At 42.0% G+C, this 18,096-nt stretch overlaps 1 protein-coding gene across 4 annotated transcripts in view; it reads left to right on the top strand.

Moving 5' to 3' along the window:
• The window catches only part of LOC129814172 (cyclin-Y-like), a 45,016-nt gene that overhangs the window by 22,201 nt on the left and 4,719 nt on the right, over positions 1-18,096 (top strand). Inside the window, exons 2-10 of one of the 4 annotated variants that reach the window (XM_055867056.1) lie at positions 12,215-12,289; positions 13,035-13,055; positions 13,530-13,564; positions 13,678-13,701; positions 14,056-14,150; positions 14,262-14,297; positions 14,407-14,464; positions 14,609-14,728; positions 17,007-17,173. In XM_055867056.1, the coding sequence (XP_055723031.1) occupies positions 12,215-12,289; positions 13,035-13,055; positions 13,530-13,564; positions 13,678-13,701; positions 14,056-14,150; positions 14,262-14,297; positions 14,407-14,464; positions 14,609-14,728; positions 17,007-17,173 (631 nt within the window). The remainder of the gene's footprint in view (positions 1-12,214; positions 12,290-13,034; positions 13,056-13,529; positions 13,565-13,677; positions 13,702-14,055; positions 14,151-14,261; positions 14,298-14,406; positions 14,465-14,608; positions 14,729-17,006; positions 17,174-18,096) is intronic. The other 3 variants (XM_055867057.1, XM_055867059.1, XM_055867060.1) reach the window with 3 other exon arrangements.

The following is an 18,096-nucleotide window of genomic DNA, read 5'->3' as shown; positions in this document are numbered from 1 at the left end:
AAAGAGCCCCTGAAAGCGCCTGTTGGCACATGTTTTTCTGTTGCTCATTAGATAAACATTTGATTTCAGTCTTGAAGTGTTTCCTGACCGATTCCGCATTTGGTTAATGTTTGTCACCATGAGACACTGTAGACACGGAAGCCTATTTCACTTTCTCAAAATCCTCAGAAGGAAGCTCAGATAACTAATTACAGATTTCTTGAGTTTTGACGTTTTCGCAGAGGAAGGTTTTAGTTGTGCAATTTTACATCTAACTATGGTGTTTGGTGCTGTATTTCTCAAGTTAAAAAAATGCGCAAAACCCAACCTGCATTTACCCTCTTTTAGACATGACTATATGACCAAAGTTATCCTATTTATACTTTGTATTCAATTTTGACACTAGAATAACGTGTTTTGACTAATATCGATGCCACCTAGGCCGTTTTTAAAGGGATTCGCTGCTTTTTAAAGGCATTCGCTCTTTAAACACTAGGCTAGCCATGTAATTCCGACCAACGTTAAAAATATTCAAGGAATTGACTAATTAACAAATGACTTCCATGCTGTGCCTAGACCTCCCCTGAAACATTATCATTTTAGCCTTAAGATAAGAGATAAACATGTCTTCGTTAGCTACCTTGCTTTGAAGGAGCCTACCATATTCATTGAATGAGGGAATAATTGTATAAAGACATAAAAGTAGGCATATTAGGTTGTGATGTTGCAATATTTTATATCAAGGGTGGTCAACCATCCTCCAGGAGAGCTACTGGGTGTGCAGGCTTTTGTCTGAGCCCCGCTTTAATACACCACATTGTACCCTAAACATCAGCTGCTTAACAGGACCTTGATAAGCATTCTTGGGTGGGTTTCCGGGTTGAATCAAAAGCCTGCACACCCAGCAGCTCTGCAGATGGAGGATTGACCACATACAGTAGCTTAACACTGCAGTTAATCTACTTTGTATAGGGTTAAGTGCCTTGATCAAGGGCACAACGGCAGGAGATGGAATGCAACCAGAATAAATGCTTAGGCGGCCTGCCCAGGGATTTCAATGGCAGAAAAATCCCTGTAAACAAACCAGGTTACCAGTAAGCTGTAAACTTGTGGTCACTGTACATGTGTTTTTATGATATAAAATGAGTAAATGATATTTACTCATATAAAGCACTTTCCATTCAAGCCCACCTCTCCCAGGTTTATCCTAGATATTGCACAGAAAGAAAACGGATTACTGAAACCAGTTGAAACGTACTGTTCAAGCCAACCCATTTCAATGTCACAATACTTGTTTTAAGGATTAACACGGGCTAATTTGTCAACACTTTCAGGGCCATTTCTTTCAAATCCAATCTGTATGATCTTTTGCCCAACGGCCTCAATTCGTCGGGGCATGGACTCTACAAGGTGTCAAGTGTTCTACAGGGATGCTGGCCCATGTTGACTCCAATGCTTCCCACAGTTGTGTCAAGTCGGCTGGATGTCCTTTGGGTGGTGGACCATTCTTGATACACATGGGAAACTGTTGAGTGTGAAAAACCCATCAGCGTTGCAGTTCTTGACACAAACGGTGTGCCTGCCACCTACTACCATACCCTGTTCAAAGGCATTCAATCTTTTGTCTTGCTCATTCAACGTCTGAATGGCACACATAGACAATTCATTTCTCAAGGCTTAAAAATCCTTCTTTAACCTGTCTCCTCCCATTCATCTACACTGATTGAAGTGGATTTCACAAGTGACATCAAGGGATCGTAGCTTTTATCTGGATTCACCTGGTCAGTCTGTCATGGAAAGAGCAGGTGTCCTTAATGTTTTGTACATTCAGTGTATTTCACCATGAAAGCAATTCAAGAAATGAATGATGCTTTTACAGTGTTTCGCCCTGGCACTTAGTACAAATTTTTCTTTGGCCGAAAATATTTTTCACCTGTGCTGCAGACGGCTGTATCAATCCACTAAAACGGGCTGTAAAGGCCCAGTGCACTACTTTTGTGAGGAAAAAATATATAATTTCCGCGCTGCAGGCGGCTTCTATCCATCCGCTAATACAGGGGGTGTAAAGGCCCAGTGCACAACTTTTGTGAGAAATGTTTATTTTTTACAGTCAATAATTGATGGGATATGTAGTGATTTTGCCAACACAGCCAGATATGTACTGTTTTGTACAAGTAAGCGTTTTCAAACTGACTTGTATTTGTTAAAAGGACTTTATTAATGTAATGAGTAATCCAGGAATATCATGACTTAATTGACTCAACTTGAGAAAACGGGAACTCTAACGAGCACAATGACTACCGGACACGAAGGATCCATGGAGCTCCTTCTCCTCACCACTCTATTCTGGCACTGCTCAGAAGAAGCGGTCCTCCATAGGAATGAATGGAATACACTTTCAATTAAATATTTCAAGGACAAATTTTACATGCATTACATTCTTTTGTTGTCATGGGGACAGTAACATTAGAACTTTCAAAGAATTAAACTTTAAGGATTTACATATTTATGTTTAGCTCACATGTTTAAGTATGATTTAATACTGGAATGGGCAGCTTTGATGGGGTAGGTGCCAACAAAAATCAGAACATTTTTATTTTAGAGAATTTAGCAGTATGTCCAACCGGCCTCACAACCACAGACCATGTGTAACCACGCGAGCCCAGGACCTCCACATACGGCTTCTTCACCTGCGGGATCGTCTGAGATCATCCACCCAGACAGCTGATGAAACTGGGGAGTATTTCTCTCTAATAAAGCCCTTTTTGTGAGGAAAAACTCATTCTGATTGGCTGTGCCTTGCTCCCCAGTGGGTGGGCCAGTCTCCCAAGTGGGCCTATGCCCTCCCGGGTCCACTCATGGCTGCGCCCCTGCCCAGTCATGTGAAATCCATAAATTAGGTTCTAATGAATTTATTTAAAATGAGCGATTTTCCTTTATTTGAACTGTAACTCAGTAAAATCGTTAATTGTTGTTTTGATATTTTTGTTCAGTATAAATCAATGGGGACCCCCTGGTTGTTAATTTGACCATGGTTACTACAAGTTTAGAAAGCTGGCTAGGCTAATTTAACAATCTAAAAATAAATTGACATGGGCTAATGGAGTGACTCATTGACTGACATAACAAGAGAAACATCTGATGCACAACCAAATTTTGAAATTGCACCTTTTGTGTATTCTACTATTCAAACTTTTTAACAGTAAGTTGAGGGACCCCGACTGAAAAATAAATCCGCCGGCCTATAAAAGGGGTGCCGCCAGATGCCCATCCCTGCATTGGGTCTGTAATAGAATAAACGTGGCAAAAAAAATGTGGATGTTAATAAATGCATTTCTACAGCTTCCAAGCTGGAGGTGTGGTGGCTTCAAAACAGCGCCCCCTGTCAGTCATCGTGTGTGTGTGTGTATACATCTTTCTCATTTGGTCCTTACATTGAACACTCACTCACAGGCATGCATGCATGATTCCAAATATCACGTTCTACCTGGCACCAGAAAAGTCCAGTCCTGTCTATAGCCTGCTAGTGTGTCCCAAATGTCACTCTATTCCCTATAAAGAGCACTACTCTTGACCAGAATCATATGGGCATAAGCCAAATGGGCCCTGGTTTAAAGCAGTATACCATATAGGGAATAGGTGTGTGTGTGCAGAAAATGTCTGGAGTGAGAACATACTGGACATATTAAATGCACTATAAGAGGATTTGGTGTGGGTGTGATTCACTGACTGCCTCATCCATCAATGAGATGTTTCATATTCAGGGCTGTGTTTCTGGTCTGTTGCCAGACCATTATTTAACAACCGGTCATTTGCAAATGGATCTGAAGTGGCAGATCGATGTGGACTGGATTGAAAGTAGTCTTGGCAGATAGCAGTATGACACCCTTACAAGGATATTGCTATGGAGGTTTCTGTACTCTGGTTATGTGTCGTGTCGTGTCTTTGTTAGTGGTAGGGCTGGGTGACATGGGCCTAAAATTCATATCTAAAGAAAAATGTAAAATAATAATCCAATAAAATGTCTAACTTATGGGCGATTCTCATTATTAAATGTTTTCTCTAAATAAGCTTTGTTGTACAGTTAAAGGTCAAATCCACTGCATTTAAAACAGTCAGCAATTAACTAATGAATTCTGAGTTTGGTAAACTATACCTAACCTGAATATATGCCTTCCACAACCATAAGATGTAATTATTTTAGGAAAATAGTTGTACCTGCTTTTTTCCTTCTACTTGATGACAGCTTTGCACACTCTTGGCATTCTCTCAACCAGCTTCATGAGGTAGTAACCAGGAATGCATTTAAATTAACAGGTGTGCCTTAAAAGTTAATTAGAAAAGCACTATATAAATCCAATTCAATTATTAAATGTGGAAGTTGTTAAACAATGTCCTTGTGCATAGTTGTATGGTTTGTTTTAACTTTAATCATTGGTTTTTGTTTGACATACACAAATCTGAGTCTCCGCATCATTCTGTTCCTGTGGAATTCCCCCCCTCCCTCTGGTAGTGTGCTCTGTGGTAGTTCCTCCTGCAGGATGAGTGGGCAGGGCATCTCTGCAAGCATGTATTAAAAGGCTGCGCTCTCATATCCTTCCTGTCTGCATGCTGTCAGGGATGGTGCCAATTAATCTACATTGCTATGTGTCCTAAATGGCACCTAGGGCTCTGGTTAAAAGTAGTGCACTACATAGGGAATAGGGTGCTATTTGGGATGGAACCCACTGTACTGCAAAGTGAGTTCATGTTTGATAGGGGGAAATTAGATGTGAATTATCTTTTATTGCCGTTCATTGATTACGTATAGAATCTTACAGCATCTAGGCAAATTGATTCTGTATTATGTGTATTAACAGCTTCGCTGTACAGAAAATAGACCTCTGTTGGTACCTTGTCCATGCTTCAGAACTGCAGTGTATTTGTTGTGGAGGGCCTGACCCCCCCCCCCCGTAAGGCTAATTGTGTTCAAGTGACCTCACCCTCTGAATACCTCATGGTCCTAATTACTCAATTTGTGGAATCCTCCCACAGTGTGATACTGGGGCTGTGTCTGAAATGAGACCCTGTTCCCTATTTAGTGTGCTATTGTTGACCCTAGCCATTTTGGCCCTGGTCAAAAGTAGTGCACTATACATTGAATAGAATGCCATTTCAGACAATCTGGGTTTATGTTGCATAAGTGTTGTAAATCTACGAAATGGCTGTGTTTTTGCAAGACTAATCTACACTGTCAGTCCATTTAGTTGGCTCAGGTTGTTAAGCAGGAAGCTACAGCAAGCTAGCACTGCAGTGCATAACATATGGTTAGAAGTTGACTCAGAGAGACAATGGTTGAATAGTTTTAAAGTAATACATTTCTTAAAAAATTAAGGTGACGTGAAAGAGCTAGATATATTTCATATTTTTTTCCCCACTTTCACTTAGCTAGCGAATGCAGCTAGCTAGTTTTTAGCCTACTTAAACACCTGGCTGAAACAGAGAGGGATGCTATGTTAGCTTGCTGGCTATCCAACACTGGAACTCAAGGTACACTTTTGGTTGTGTTTAATTTATTGCCACCTGGGCCTGCTGGTGTAACAGCTTGCTGCTGACTGTACACTGCATGATTGTAGTGTGTTTACTAACGCGTTGACTATGATGTTTAATTTGTGAACAACAATGTAGGCTGTGTGTAGCAGTTAGCGGTTATGACATGAAGGCTTGGCAAGTAATATGTTTTTTTTTTGCCTGGTCACAGACAGCTGATGTGTTGGGCACTAAAGTCCACAAGCAAAGGGAGAGGAGGAGAGCACTTAGATTTGAGAATGCATTTTACAACAATCAGACTGATCATGGTGTTTTATGTGGCTGCTATGAAAGTGAACTTGGATTGCGTATGATCAGGGGTGTATTAATTATGTCGATTCTGTTAAAATGTTATGACAAAAATGGAAAATGTAGGCTACGTTAGTCCTAGCGCTAACTGAGAAAAGATTGACGTAACACAAGCGGTCATATTTAGCTAACTCTCGGCCGACAGAAACCATAATATTAATTAGCTATTAGCAGTTACTACTTACAATTCATCACATCACGGGTGAGCTCACCATCAATCAAAAGAATTGAGTAAAACACTTCACATCTATTTTATGTTTGAGATTCTTCAAAGTAGCCACCCTTTGCCTTGATGACAGCTTTGCACACTCTTGGCATTCTCAACCAGCTTCATGAGGTAGTCACCTGGAATGCATTTTATTTAACAGGTGTGCCTTCTTAATTAGTGGAATTTCTTTCCTTATTCTTAATTTGTTTGAGCCAGTCTGTTGTGTTGTGACAAGGTAGTGGTAGTATACAGAATATGGCACTATTTGGTAAAAGACCAAGTCCATATTATGGCAAGAACAGCTCAAATAAGCAAAGAGAAATGACAGTCCATCATTTACTTTAAGTTGAAACATTGCCTGCTAATTATCTATAGTCTGTGTGCCTTGGTTTGAGGGCAGCACGGGTTAACTGTCCGGTGTAAAAAATAAAAACCTTCCACTCTGGGTGACCGTTAGAGATATTTGGAACTCACATGTGAAAAGGTTAACATTTGGGTCTAAATACTTTTTTTCACCTAATAGCAGGAACAGCACTATCTAGTGGTCAGAACCTAACACTCACATGTAAGATGTTACATAAACCTAACAACTTCAATGGTTAATGTCTCTGAACAGGATAAAATTCACAAGGAATAGATGAGATAGGATGAAGATACAATACTCTGAGCCGCAGCTCCATACTACTTGTCTGACATGGAGAACTGATACTGTATACTGGTTGTTGGTGTGGAAATGGCTTGGGGTGTCTGTGGATAGCTTTTGACCATTCCTTTGGATTCCCCATGTCTTATTCATTGATAGAAAAAAGTTTGGTCCAATCGGATGTTAGCCACTATATTTATTAAATATTATATTCATCTGATAATTGAACTTATATTGGACAATTTGGATGCAGTCAATTAGCTTCATTTCTCAGAGATCAAATTATATTTCATTATTAATAATGTTGCCGGAATGCTAATCGTATCTCTTTCAACAACCAAAAGGATTTCAGAACAATCTGAGAAGGTGGGTGTCGAAATCCTCTTTCTTGTGCTTTTTTGAGGTGGAAAGACCTGATTTAGTGAGCGGCATCAATAGGCTCCCAGTTGCATTTTTCGATATGAAAAGGAGACTGAAATGTGACTGATCTGCACTACACAGGTAGGAAAGTGTCCAGACGATTGTGAGCTTATTGATCAGTAGGCTAGGTCTGAATGTTCTGAAAGCTTAATCATGAATACAATAAGAAACCCATCGACCCCTTATAGACTATCAGCAGGACAAAAGTCTTTCTGAGTCTATGAGATGGTGCACTATTAACGGCAGCACTGCTTTATCAAATGTTTATATTGATATTTTATGCCACGACGTGAACATAGTTTTCATGTTGGCCTTTTACCGTGTGTGCGCTGTTTCAGAAATTCGGTAGCCTACAAAATCTAATATTCTGCCCGTATTAACACCCGTATTATTTTAGGCCGTAGCCTAAGGAACCGCTATATGAGTTAATGAAAAGCAGCAAACAGACAACCTTTAATAAGACTAATTAACAGAAACAGGGAAAGTGCTGCAGCTCGCTTCCGTTTCCCCGCCAAATAGGCCTACAAGGAAACTCTGTATTTTCACGATGTTGATTGCGTGGGGGGGGGGGTCTTTACGCAGTGTAGTACCTTCCACAAAAAAAGATTCTCGACCAAAAAGAACCGTAAGCATCTTCGAGGGACTTTTCCCACTCTTGAGTATGAAGTTGGCCTAGCTGTGTGGTTTGATTGGATTCTATTATTTAAGGTAGCATCTTTAGTCCAGTTGTTTGAGCACAAAGTCCCCTTTTCATGGTTCAGCAGGTGTGCTGAGGTGTTTTTGCCTCTGGAATGGTGACTTCGTGAGGGGTTAAATAGTATAAAATGCAAAAAAAAATTGCACACTTTATCCTGAAGACTTCTTTTAAGATGCGGAGTCCAAGTGAATGGTAGCTACTAATATCTTTTAAATTACTATCCATCAGTACCTTTTTTCTCAATTGGGATAATGTACGAAAAGATGGCGCCGACAAGCGGTCGCTCTGTTTCTATCTCCTTAACAACTTTGCAGTATTTTGCTAAGTATTTTGATGCACCTGCAATAACCTCTACAAATCTGTGTACGTGACCAATAAACTTTTGATTTGATACCATAGCACATGTATAGCATATGAGCGTAACAATCTAGTTGATGTACATGTACACATGTGCACGCCAATCCGTAGCTCATATCCCTAGGCTGTGATGTAGATTTGCTCTGAATCACAAAGCATGAATCATGCTCCAATGTCTCAGTGAAGAGGGAAAAAAACACTTAAGGATGAAAGAGGACTAGGGAGAACAGCATGCAACAAAACACAGTGCATTACCTTGACCAGAGCACTATGTAGGATAGGCTGCAACCTGTGGTCCTTCACTGTTAAGGCTGCTTGTGTGACTGTCCCCTGTGTTTTCTAGGAAATCTATGAATTAGCATTTTAATCACTGCCAGTGGGTAATCCTTCTCAGCACTAGCATGTGCTGCCCTCTGCCTTTACACTATGTGTACAACACATATGGCCTCCTGTCTATAGAGCCGAACCGTACTGTGCTGGCTTAGATATTTTATTTTCACATTGTCCTTTCCAGCACGCTTTCAGGAACTATCGTGGACGTATAATCAGGCCAGGCCAGTACAGCTCGGCTTGGTTGGACCCTAATATTGAATCGGACATGTTTATGGTCTGTCCTTGTGGCTGAATGAGGCCAATTCACGGATGAGAGAAAAACGTAGGGTATGAATGTCATCTTTTTTAAATTGTCATCTCACCCCTACATTTTGTCGGTCAGTTCTCAGTTGCATGTGTTTGTCTGAGCTCCCGAGTGGCGCAGTGGTCTAAGACACTGCATCTCAGTGTTAGAGGCATTACTGCAGTACCTGGTTCGAATCCAGGCTGTGTCACATCCGGCCGTGATTGAGGTCCCGTAGGGCGGTGCACAATTGGCCCAGCATCGTCCGGGTTTGGCCGGGGTAGGCCGTCGTTGTAAATAAGAATTTGTTCTTAGCTGACTTACCTAGTTAAATAAAGGTCAAATAAAAAATTCTCTACAATTAAATGTTTTCATATTCAGCAAGAGGTTGTTTTCTTTCTCGCAAGACATTATGTTGTAACTTGAGGAACATGCCACTTCTGAGCTCTACTTGACAGATTATATTTTAGTTTGCATTTAAATTGACACGCTATTCCCTATGAGGCAGCCTATAGGGAGGAGGTCAGAGACCTGGCAGTGTGGTGCCAGGACAACAACCTCACCCTCAATGTCAGCAAGACAAATGAGCTGATCGTGGACTACAGTAAACGGAGGGGCGAGCACACCCTTATTCACATCGATGGGACTTTAGTGGAGCGGGTCGAGAGCTTCAAGTTCCTCGGTGTCCACATCACTCAGGAATTAACATGGTCCCCCCCCCCCCCCCCCCCCCACAGTTGTGATGAAGGCACAACAATGTCTCATCCCCCTCAGGAGAATGAAAAGATTTGGCATGGGCCCTCAGATTCTCCAAAAATGATACAGAGAGTGTGTTGACTGGCTGAGGGCATGTTGACTGGCTGCATCACTGCTTTGTACGGCAACTGCAAGGCACCCGACCGCAAAGGCACTACAGAGGGTGGTGAGTACGGCCAATTACATCACTGGGGCCAAGCTCCCTGTCATCCAGGACCTCTGTACCAGGTAGTGTCAGAGGAAACATTTTTCACTCCAGCCACCCAAGCCATAGACTGTTTTCTTTGCTACCGCTCTGCAAGCAGTACCAGTGCACCAAGTCTGGAACCAACAGGACCCTGAACAGCTTCTACCCCCAAGCCATAAGACTGCTAAACAAGGCTGCAAAATAGTTAATCAAATGGCTATCCAGACTACCTGCGTTGACCCTTTACTGACACACACACACGAACACACACCCTTGCACATTACACATGCATACTAATGCCACACACACACTTTCACACTCACCACATGCGCTGCTGCTACTGCTCTACATGCGCTGCTGCTACAGATCAGTCTGTTACAGTGCATTCGGAAAGTATTCAGACCCCTTGACATTTTCCTTCTTTTTTTTTTTTTTACGTTACAGCCTTAATCTAAAATGGATTAAATTAAATAATAATCCTCAATCTACACACAATACCCCATAATGACAATGCAAAAATAGGTTTTAGATATTTTTACAAATGTATTAAAAATAAATACAAATATTACATTTACATAAGTATTCAGACCCTTTACTCAGTACTTTGAAACACATTTGGGTATGACGCTACAAGCTTGGCACACCTGTATTTGGCACACCTGTATCCTCTCAAGCTCAGTCAGGTTGGATGGGGAGCATCGTTGCACAGCTATTTTCAGGTCTTTCCATAGATGTTCGATTGGATTCAAGTCCAGGCTCTGGCTGGGCCACTCAAGGACATTCAGAGACTTTTCCCAAAGTCACTCCTGTGTTGTCTTGGCTGTGTGTTTAGGGTCATTGTCCCGTTGGAATGTGAACCTTTGCCCCAGTCTTCGGTCCTGAGTGCTCTGGAGCAGGTTTTCATCAAGAATCTCTCTGTACTTTGCTCCGTTCATCTTTCCCTTCATCCTGACTACTCTCCCAGTCCCTACCGCTGAACCCACAGCATGATGCTGCCACCACTATGCTTCACCGTAGGAATGGTATTGGTCAGTTGATGAGTGGTGCCTGGTTTCCTCCAGAGGTGACGCTTTGCATTCAGGCCAAAGAGATCAATCTTGGTTCCATCAGACTGGAGAATCTTGTTTCTCATTTTCAGAGTCCTTTAGGGGCCTTTTGGCAAATTCCAAGCGGTCTGTTGTGCCTTTGTCTGGCCACTACCATAAATGCCTGATTGGTGGAGTGTTGCAGAGATGGTCTTCCTTCTGGAAGATTATTCCATTTCCACAGAGGAACTCTGGTGCTCTGTCAGTGACCGTTGGGTTTTTGGTCACCTCCCTGACCAAGGCCCTTCTCCCCCGATTGCTCAGTTTGGCCGGGCAGCCAGCTCTAGGAAGAGTCTTGGTGGTTCCAAACTACTTCCATTTAAGAATGATGGAGGTCACTGTGTTCTTAGGGACCTTCAATGCTGCAGAAATGTTTTGGTACCCTTCCCCAGGTCTGTGCCTCAACACAATCCTGTCTGAGCTTTTCCTTGACAAAAAAAACAATACCGATATTTTTTTAAATTTTTTGCTGCCTTTTTAAGCATTCTAGTACAGTTAAATAGTTAACACACACACATGGATGCAGCGGTCTAAGGCACTGCATCTCAGTGCAAGAGGTGTCACTACAGTCCCTGGTTCGAATCCAGGCTGTATTACATCCGGCCGTGATTGGGAGTCCCATAGGGTTTAGCCGGGGTAGGTGACGGCCTAACTGACTTGCCTAGTTAAATAAAGGTTACACACACACACCACACTGACCAAAAAGTTATTTTGTTGCCATTTACGGATGTCTCCATTATCATAATCAAACCTATTTCTTTCACTTACTTGCTGTGCTGTTTCATTTGTTCAGTCACTTCATTCTCAACCAGGATTTCTATGGAACGCTGTTTGGGTCTTTGCGTGTCAAAAAAGATACACGTCAAATAAGCTTGTTGACCAATCAGGACCTGAATATGACTGCACGTCACATAATAATTTAACACGTTCCTTAATTTTTTACCTAGTTATTACACATTGATTACACTCGTATTTCATATGTCACGTATTTCATATGTCACAACGATTCATTGATACGTATGCTATGATGCTGGTAAAGTTGTCTCACGCACCTACAGTGCTGGTCATAAAAAATGTAATAAAAAGCTACCTAGCTAGCTAGCTCACTTGTTATTCACTGTGTTGTTGCTCCCTCATGTCACTTTTTATTTTAACTCTGCATTGTTGGAAAATTACCCGTAAGTAAGCATTTCATTGTTAGTCTACTCCTGTTGTTTACGAAGCGTGTGACAAATACATTTTGATTAGATTTATTTATTCCACTACTTTTGACCAGGAACCTAAAGTGCAGTGCACTATAAAGGAAATTGGGTGCCATTTGGGACTTATACCATAGTTGATATTGCTTACAATGACATCCAGTAACTGAGAGTGATTTTGTTTTCACAGAGTTGAACATGGAGTACAACCCCTCTGACCATCCTCGGGCCAGCACAATATTCCTCAGTAAATCTCAGCCGGGTGGTGAGTTGGTCTCAATAAATCAATGAATCTCAGACTCTTTGGAATCCCTCAACAGGTGCATTTAACATGGACTTTATCTAAGGCCTTTAGGGAAGACCAAGGGTTTTCCTGATCATGTGACCTGAAGAAAACAACACAGGTTTATTAGTGAAAACTCCTGGCCCCGTATTCATAAAGCATCTCAGTGTAGGGATCCGTATTGCCTTTTAGATCATAATGAATACGATTACATGGACGGGGACCTGATCCTAGATCAGCACACCGACTCTGAGACGCTTGATACAAACGGCAGTACAGTATAACCTCTAACACAATACAATACAAAATATGCTATTACAATCCCAGATCACACAGCTTCCATTGAACACAGTCAGCTTTGATCTCTGTGGTAATATATGCCTTGCCCTGTGGTGTTTCACTAGCAGTACCAGCAGCCTCTGTGGATTCTCATACTATCACACTATTATTGTGTTTTTCTCTGATAAATATGGGCATTTTACTAGGAACAATGCCTGCTTATGACTGATTTGAAGAACTTTTGGGTCATGCTTAGTTGTGTTATACTGTAACAAGACAGTACTGGCAGCAGAGCAGGTTAAGTGACACCATTGTCCAGAATCGAAGCTGCATCAAAGAAAAGGTGACATTTGATACACACCCATGTGTTAAAGTGAGAGCCAATGATAGTTGTGTGTTTTTGAGTTGGACAGGTAAATGAAGTAGATGGATTTTGGTTCTCTTTCAGTGGAGTTGCCTAGCAAAAATGGTGAGTATAAGCTCAGGCTACTGTATGTCACGGAGTGCTTCTGCTTCCCCCTAGCTGCAGAGTGGAGTCTGTCTATAATGTTCTCAGTGTCTAACCAGCATTAGGGGGGAATCCTAGCTTCCACTTAAGTGAATGCTTTACTTTAATAGTTAGGTCAAAATGTTACTTGACATTAATGCGTATGTGGAAGTTAAGACTTGCCTTTGTGACTAACCAGCTCTGATAATGTGATATTAACCGCGTTGTCCTCTTTGTGCACACTTTGAAATGCTTCTCTCTGTACAAGTTTGTCGCAAATATTCCAGGTAGGATCCATAGAAGCCTTTCTGTTTCAGTGCAGAATGTCTTGCTGATCATGCTGGCAAATCTACCATGATGCTTTTTTTCCTAGTGCTTTATGTAATTTCTAGGTTAATGCTGATAACCAAGGATCAAAGCCTTTCACTCTCTTTCTCTGTTTATCTCTCTGTTAAGTGCGTGAAAAAAGAAAGAGCCTCTTCATCAATCATGTGAGTATTAAATATAGGCATCTATATTATTCCATGATGTTGGAAAGTTAGTCTTTGTAGCTGATTCATAATGTATGAATTGCCCATGATAATTCCTTGTGTTGTTTTACAAGTTAACACACATTGACGAGTCAAAGGTAATGTACAACATTATGTCCTCCATGGATCCATTCAGTTGCAACTCATGTGACATCCTGTTAAATGAATATACTTAGTGCCGGCTTGCATCATTCATGGTAACGTGTTAGGAGTGAAGAAATCTCTGCATTATTGTAAGTGATTAACAGTCCTTAGATAGCCGATACATTATTGCATTTCATGTCTTCATTTGTCATGCATGTCCATCGCGTGCTCCGTTTGACCAAGTTGCCTACTGTAGAAACTTTATTTCATGTATCAATATGCCCTCTAATAACAGCATGCCCTCTAACAGTCAGCTCTTGTATTTGTAGCCATATATGTGTATTTGTAATTCTATTTCATTATCGTAGCATGGATCAAGGAGACGAAAACACAGCTCCTGTTCCACCATCTTCCTAGATGACAACACTGTCAGTCAGCCCAACCTGAAATTCACCATCAAATGGTGAGTATATGTCCCAGTTACATTTTCACGAGTTGACGTATGGGACAGTACAGAAAGTTCAGAAAGTTATTACAAATGCCTCAACCACGACCTGTTTTTCCTTCTCTACAGTGTATCCCTTGCAATATATTACCATATAAAGAACAGGTAAGAAGACCCTATCACTTTGAGCAAGCAATGCCTTGAATGGAGAGTTTGGCTAGCTAGTGTAACAGTTCAGTAAAACAGTTGACCTTTCCTGAATGGCCTGTTTCAGGGACACAGATGGAGGAATGCAGCAAGACATTTTTGACGAGAAGCTTCACCCTCTCTCGGTAATAGCCGAAGCAATCCGTGCATGTGTTCATATTGACCCACTGTGTTTATGCGTGCATGCATGTATGACTCTATAAATGTAGTTTTTATACTCTGTATTTATACTCTGTTCATAAAGCCTTCACGTTTTTCTACTCTCACAGAAATCAGAAGTGCCGTCTGACTATGACAAACACGACCCAGAGCAGAAACAGATTTACCGCTTCGTCCGAACGCTGTTCAGCGCTGCTCAGCTCACTGCAGAATGTGCCATTGTTACACTGGTAAAGGAGGAGGATGGTTGACTCCCTTGTTTGTGTCCCAAATGGCACCCTATAACCTATATAGTGCACTACTTTTTACCAGGAAGCTTACCAATGGGATGCTCAATGTTTCATCAGAGGTGGCCTGTATCTTTTTCGAAAAGTTAATTTTCAACTCATCAGCAGTGGTGGAAAAATAACCCAATTGTCATACTTGAGTAAAACTATAGATACCTTAATAGAAATTTACTCAAGTGAAAGTCAGCCAGTAAAATACTACTTGAGTAAAAGTCTAAAAGTATTTGGTTTTAAATATACTTAAGTATCAAAAGTAAATGTGATTACTAAAGAATACTTTATTATTAAAAGTATAAATCATAGGGCCTCCTGAGTGGCGCAGTGGTCTAAGGCACTGCATCACAGTGCTAGCTGTGCCATTAGAGATTCTTTGTTCGAGTCCAGGCTCTGTTGCAGCCGGCCGTGACCGGGAGACCCGTGGGGCGGTGCACAATTGCCCAGCGTCGTCAAGGTTAGGGGAGGGTTTGGCCGGCAGGGATGTCCTTGTCCCGTCGCGCACTAGCGACTCCTGTGGCGGGCCGGGGCGCACTGCACGCTGACACGGTCGCCAGGTGTACGGTGTTTCCTCCGACATATTGGTGCGGCTGGCTTCCGGGTTAAGTGGGCATTGTACCAATTGGATACCATGAAATTGGAGAGAAAAATAAGTATAAAACATGTAAAATTCCAATTATTTAGCAAAGCATATGGCACAATTTTATTGTTTTCTTTATTTTCAGATGGCCAGGGGCACACTCCAGCATTCAGACATAATTTACAAAAAACGACTTAAGTATTTTTTACTTAAGTACTTTACACCACTGCTCATCAGATACCTTCTCAGACTGGGCCGACAGAAGTCCTCTCCACCAAGTTATTTTATCCCCTTTAGCGACATGTTTGATCATCTGGTGTCCTGTTGGTCACTGTCTCAGTATGTTTATCCCCGGTCAGACACAGGCTTGGAGTGTTCCTGTCTCAGGCTGATCACCATGTGAGTCAGTCTGCCAGAGGCACAGTGTTTGCATCCCAAATTGCAACCTATTCCCTATTTAGTGCACTACTTTTGACCAGGGCCCATACGTCTATATAAGGAATAGGTTGCCAGAAGAAGCCTCCTAACTAACCTGTGTCTGTAGGCTGCTGGCAGGCCGATTCAGAGACTGTCAAGGGCAGCAGTGGAGGAAAACTAGGCCAACCGCCAGCAGCCAAAGCCAGTAAGCCACTGAGTCATCAATGTACAGTACAAGGCCTGCGGCTAATACTCTACTGCCTGTGGAATGCACAGTCGGTCTGCAACCAGAGCAGAGAAACTACTCTACTGCCTGTGGAATGCACAGTCGGTCTGCAGCCAGAGCAGAGAAACTACTCTACTGCCTGTGGAATGCACAGTCGGTCTGCAGCCAGAGCAGAGAAACGACTCTACTGCCTCTGGAATACACAGTCGGTCTGCAGCCAGAGCAGAGAAACTACTCTACTGCCTGTGGAATATACAGTCGGTCTGCAGCCAGAGCAGAGAAACTACTCTACTGCCTCTGGAATACACAGTCGGTCTGCAGCCAGAGCAGAGAAACGACTCTACTGCCTGTGGAATACACAGTCGGTCTGCAGCCAGAGCAGAGAAACTACTCTACTGCCTGTGGAATACACAGTCGGTCTGCAGCCAGAGCAGAGAAACTACTCTACTGCCTGTGGAATACACAGTCGGTCTGCAGCCAGAGCAGAGAAACTACTCTACTGCCTGTGGAATACACAGTCGGTCTGCAACCAGAGCAGAGAAACTACTCTACTGCCTGTGGAATACACAATCGGTCTGCAGCCAGAGCAGAGAAGGGCTAATGTCAGAATCGGAGAAACTCATTTTCCACACACCACGTGACATTTCGATGCACCAATGTTGTGACCTTGTCTTCAATTTACACACATCCTTGGCTTGTCTTCTGAGATCATCCTGAGAGCGCCCTGGGGGCTGAAGGAAGCTGTGAGAGAGGGAGTAGGGATGGGGGTGTGTTGTGTGTTGTGTGCCTCGGGTGAGGATCAGTGGGGTTGAGGGGGAGGTCACTGTATGATTCAAGCTTGAGATACGAGTCAGATTTTGAACATGGCTCTGTGTGTGCATTATCAGGAGATAAACATACTATTTAGGGAATAGGGTTCCATTTGGGATGTAACCAATATCACAAAGGTAGTGGCCTCAATTACTTCATGACTTTAGTATTCATTTTCCCTTTGTGTTTTTTAGGTGTACGTTGAGAGGCTGCTGACGTATGCAGACATAGACATTGGCCCAGGGAACTGGAAGCGTATGTTGCTGGGAGCCATCCTGCTGGCATCTAAAGTCTGGGACGATCAGGCTGTGTGGAACGTAGACTACTGCCAGATCCTCAAAGACATCACCGTGGAGGACATGTGAGTTAATCAATCAATATATGGAACATAGACGACTGTCAGATCCTCAGACATTTGTGTGTGTGATTATATACTTCAGTGTCTCACATGTTTGTGTCACATGTCTAGAGTGTATGTCCATGACTGGAATGGGAACATGATACTATTTATTTTCAGGATGTTATTTTCAACAGGGACTCTTTTCTGCCGGCTAATTGTAGCTGACCTGTTTTGCTGCTTGCATTTTAAAGTACACTTTTTCTGAATAAATGCTTAAACTTAAAGCTTTACTGATTTATGGCTGACATTGGACCACATTTTGAAATCAAAAGCATATACACTGCCGGTCAAAAGTTTTAGAACACCTACTCATTCAAGGGTTTTTCATTATTTTTACTATTTTCTACATTGTAGAATAATAGTGAAGACATCAAAACTATGAAATAACACATGGAGTCATGTACAGTCGTGGCCAAAAGTTTTGAGAATGACACAAATATTAATTTCCACAAAGTTTGCTGCTTCAGGGTCTTTAGATATTTTTGTCAGATGTTACAATGGAATACTGAAGTATAATTACAAGTATTTCATAAGTGTCAAAGGCTTTTATTGACAATTACATGAAGTTGATGCAAAGAGTCAATATTTGCAGTGTTGACCCTTCTTTTTCAATACCTCTGCAATCCGCCCTGGCATGCTGTCAATTAACTTCTGGACCACATTCTGACTGATGGCAGCCCATTCTTGCATAATCAAAGCTTGGAGTTTGTCAGAATTTGTGGGGTTTTGTTTGTCCACCCGCCTCTTTGAGTTGAGGATTGACCACAAGTTCTCAATGGCATTAATGTCTGGGGAGTTTCCTTGCCATTGACCCAAAATATCGATGTTTTGTTCCGCGAGCCACTTAGTTATCACTTTTGCCTTATGGCAAAGTGCTCCATCAT

Source organism: Salvelinus fontinalis, chromosome 17 (assembly GCF_029448725.1).
Source record: "Salvelinus fontinalis isolate EN_2023a chromosome 17, ASM2944872v1, whole genome shotgun sequence".
NCBI lineage: Eukaryota > Metazoa > Chordata > Actinopteri > Salmoniformes > Salmonidae > Salvelinus > Salvelinus fontinalis.
This window is presented reverse-complemented; position numbering and strand designations above follow the sequence as displayed.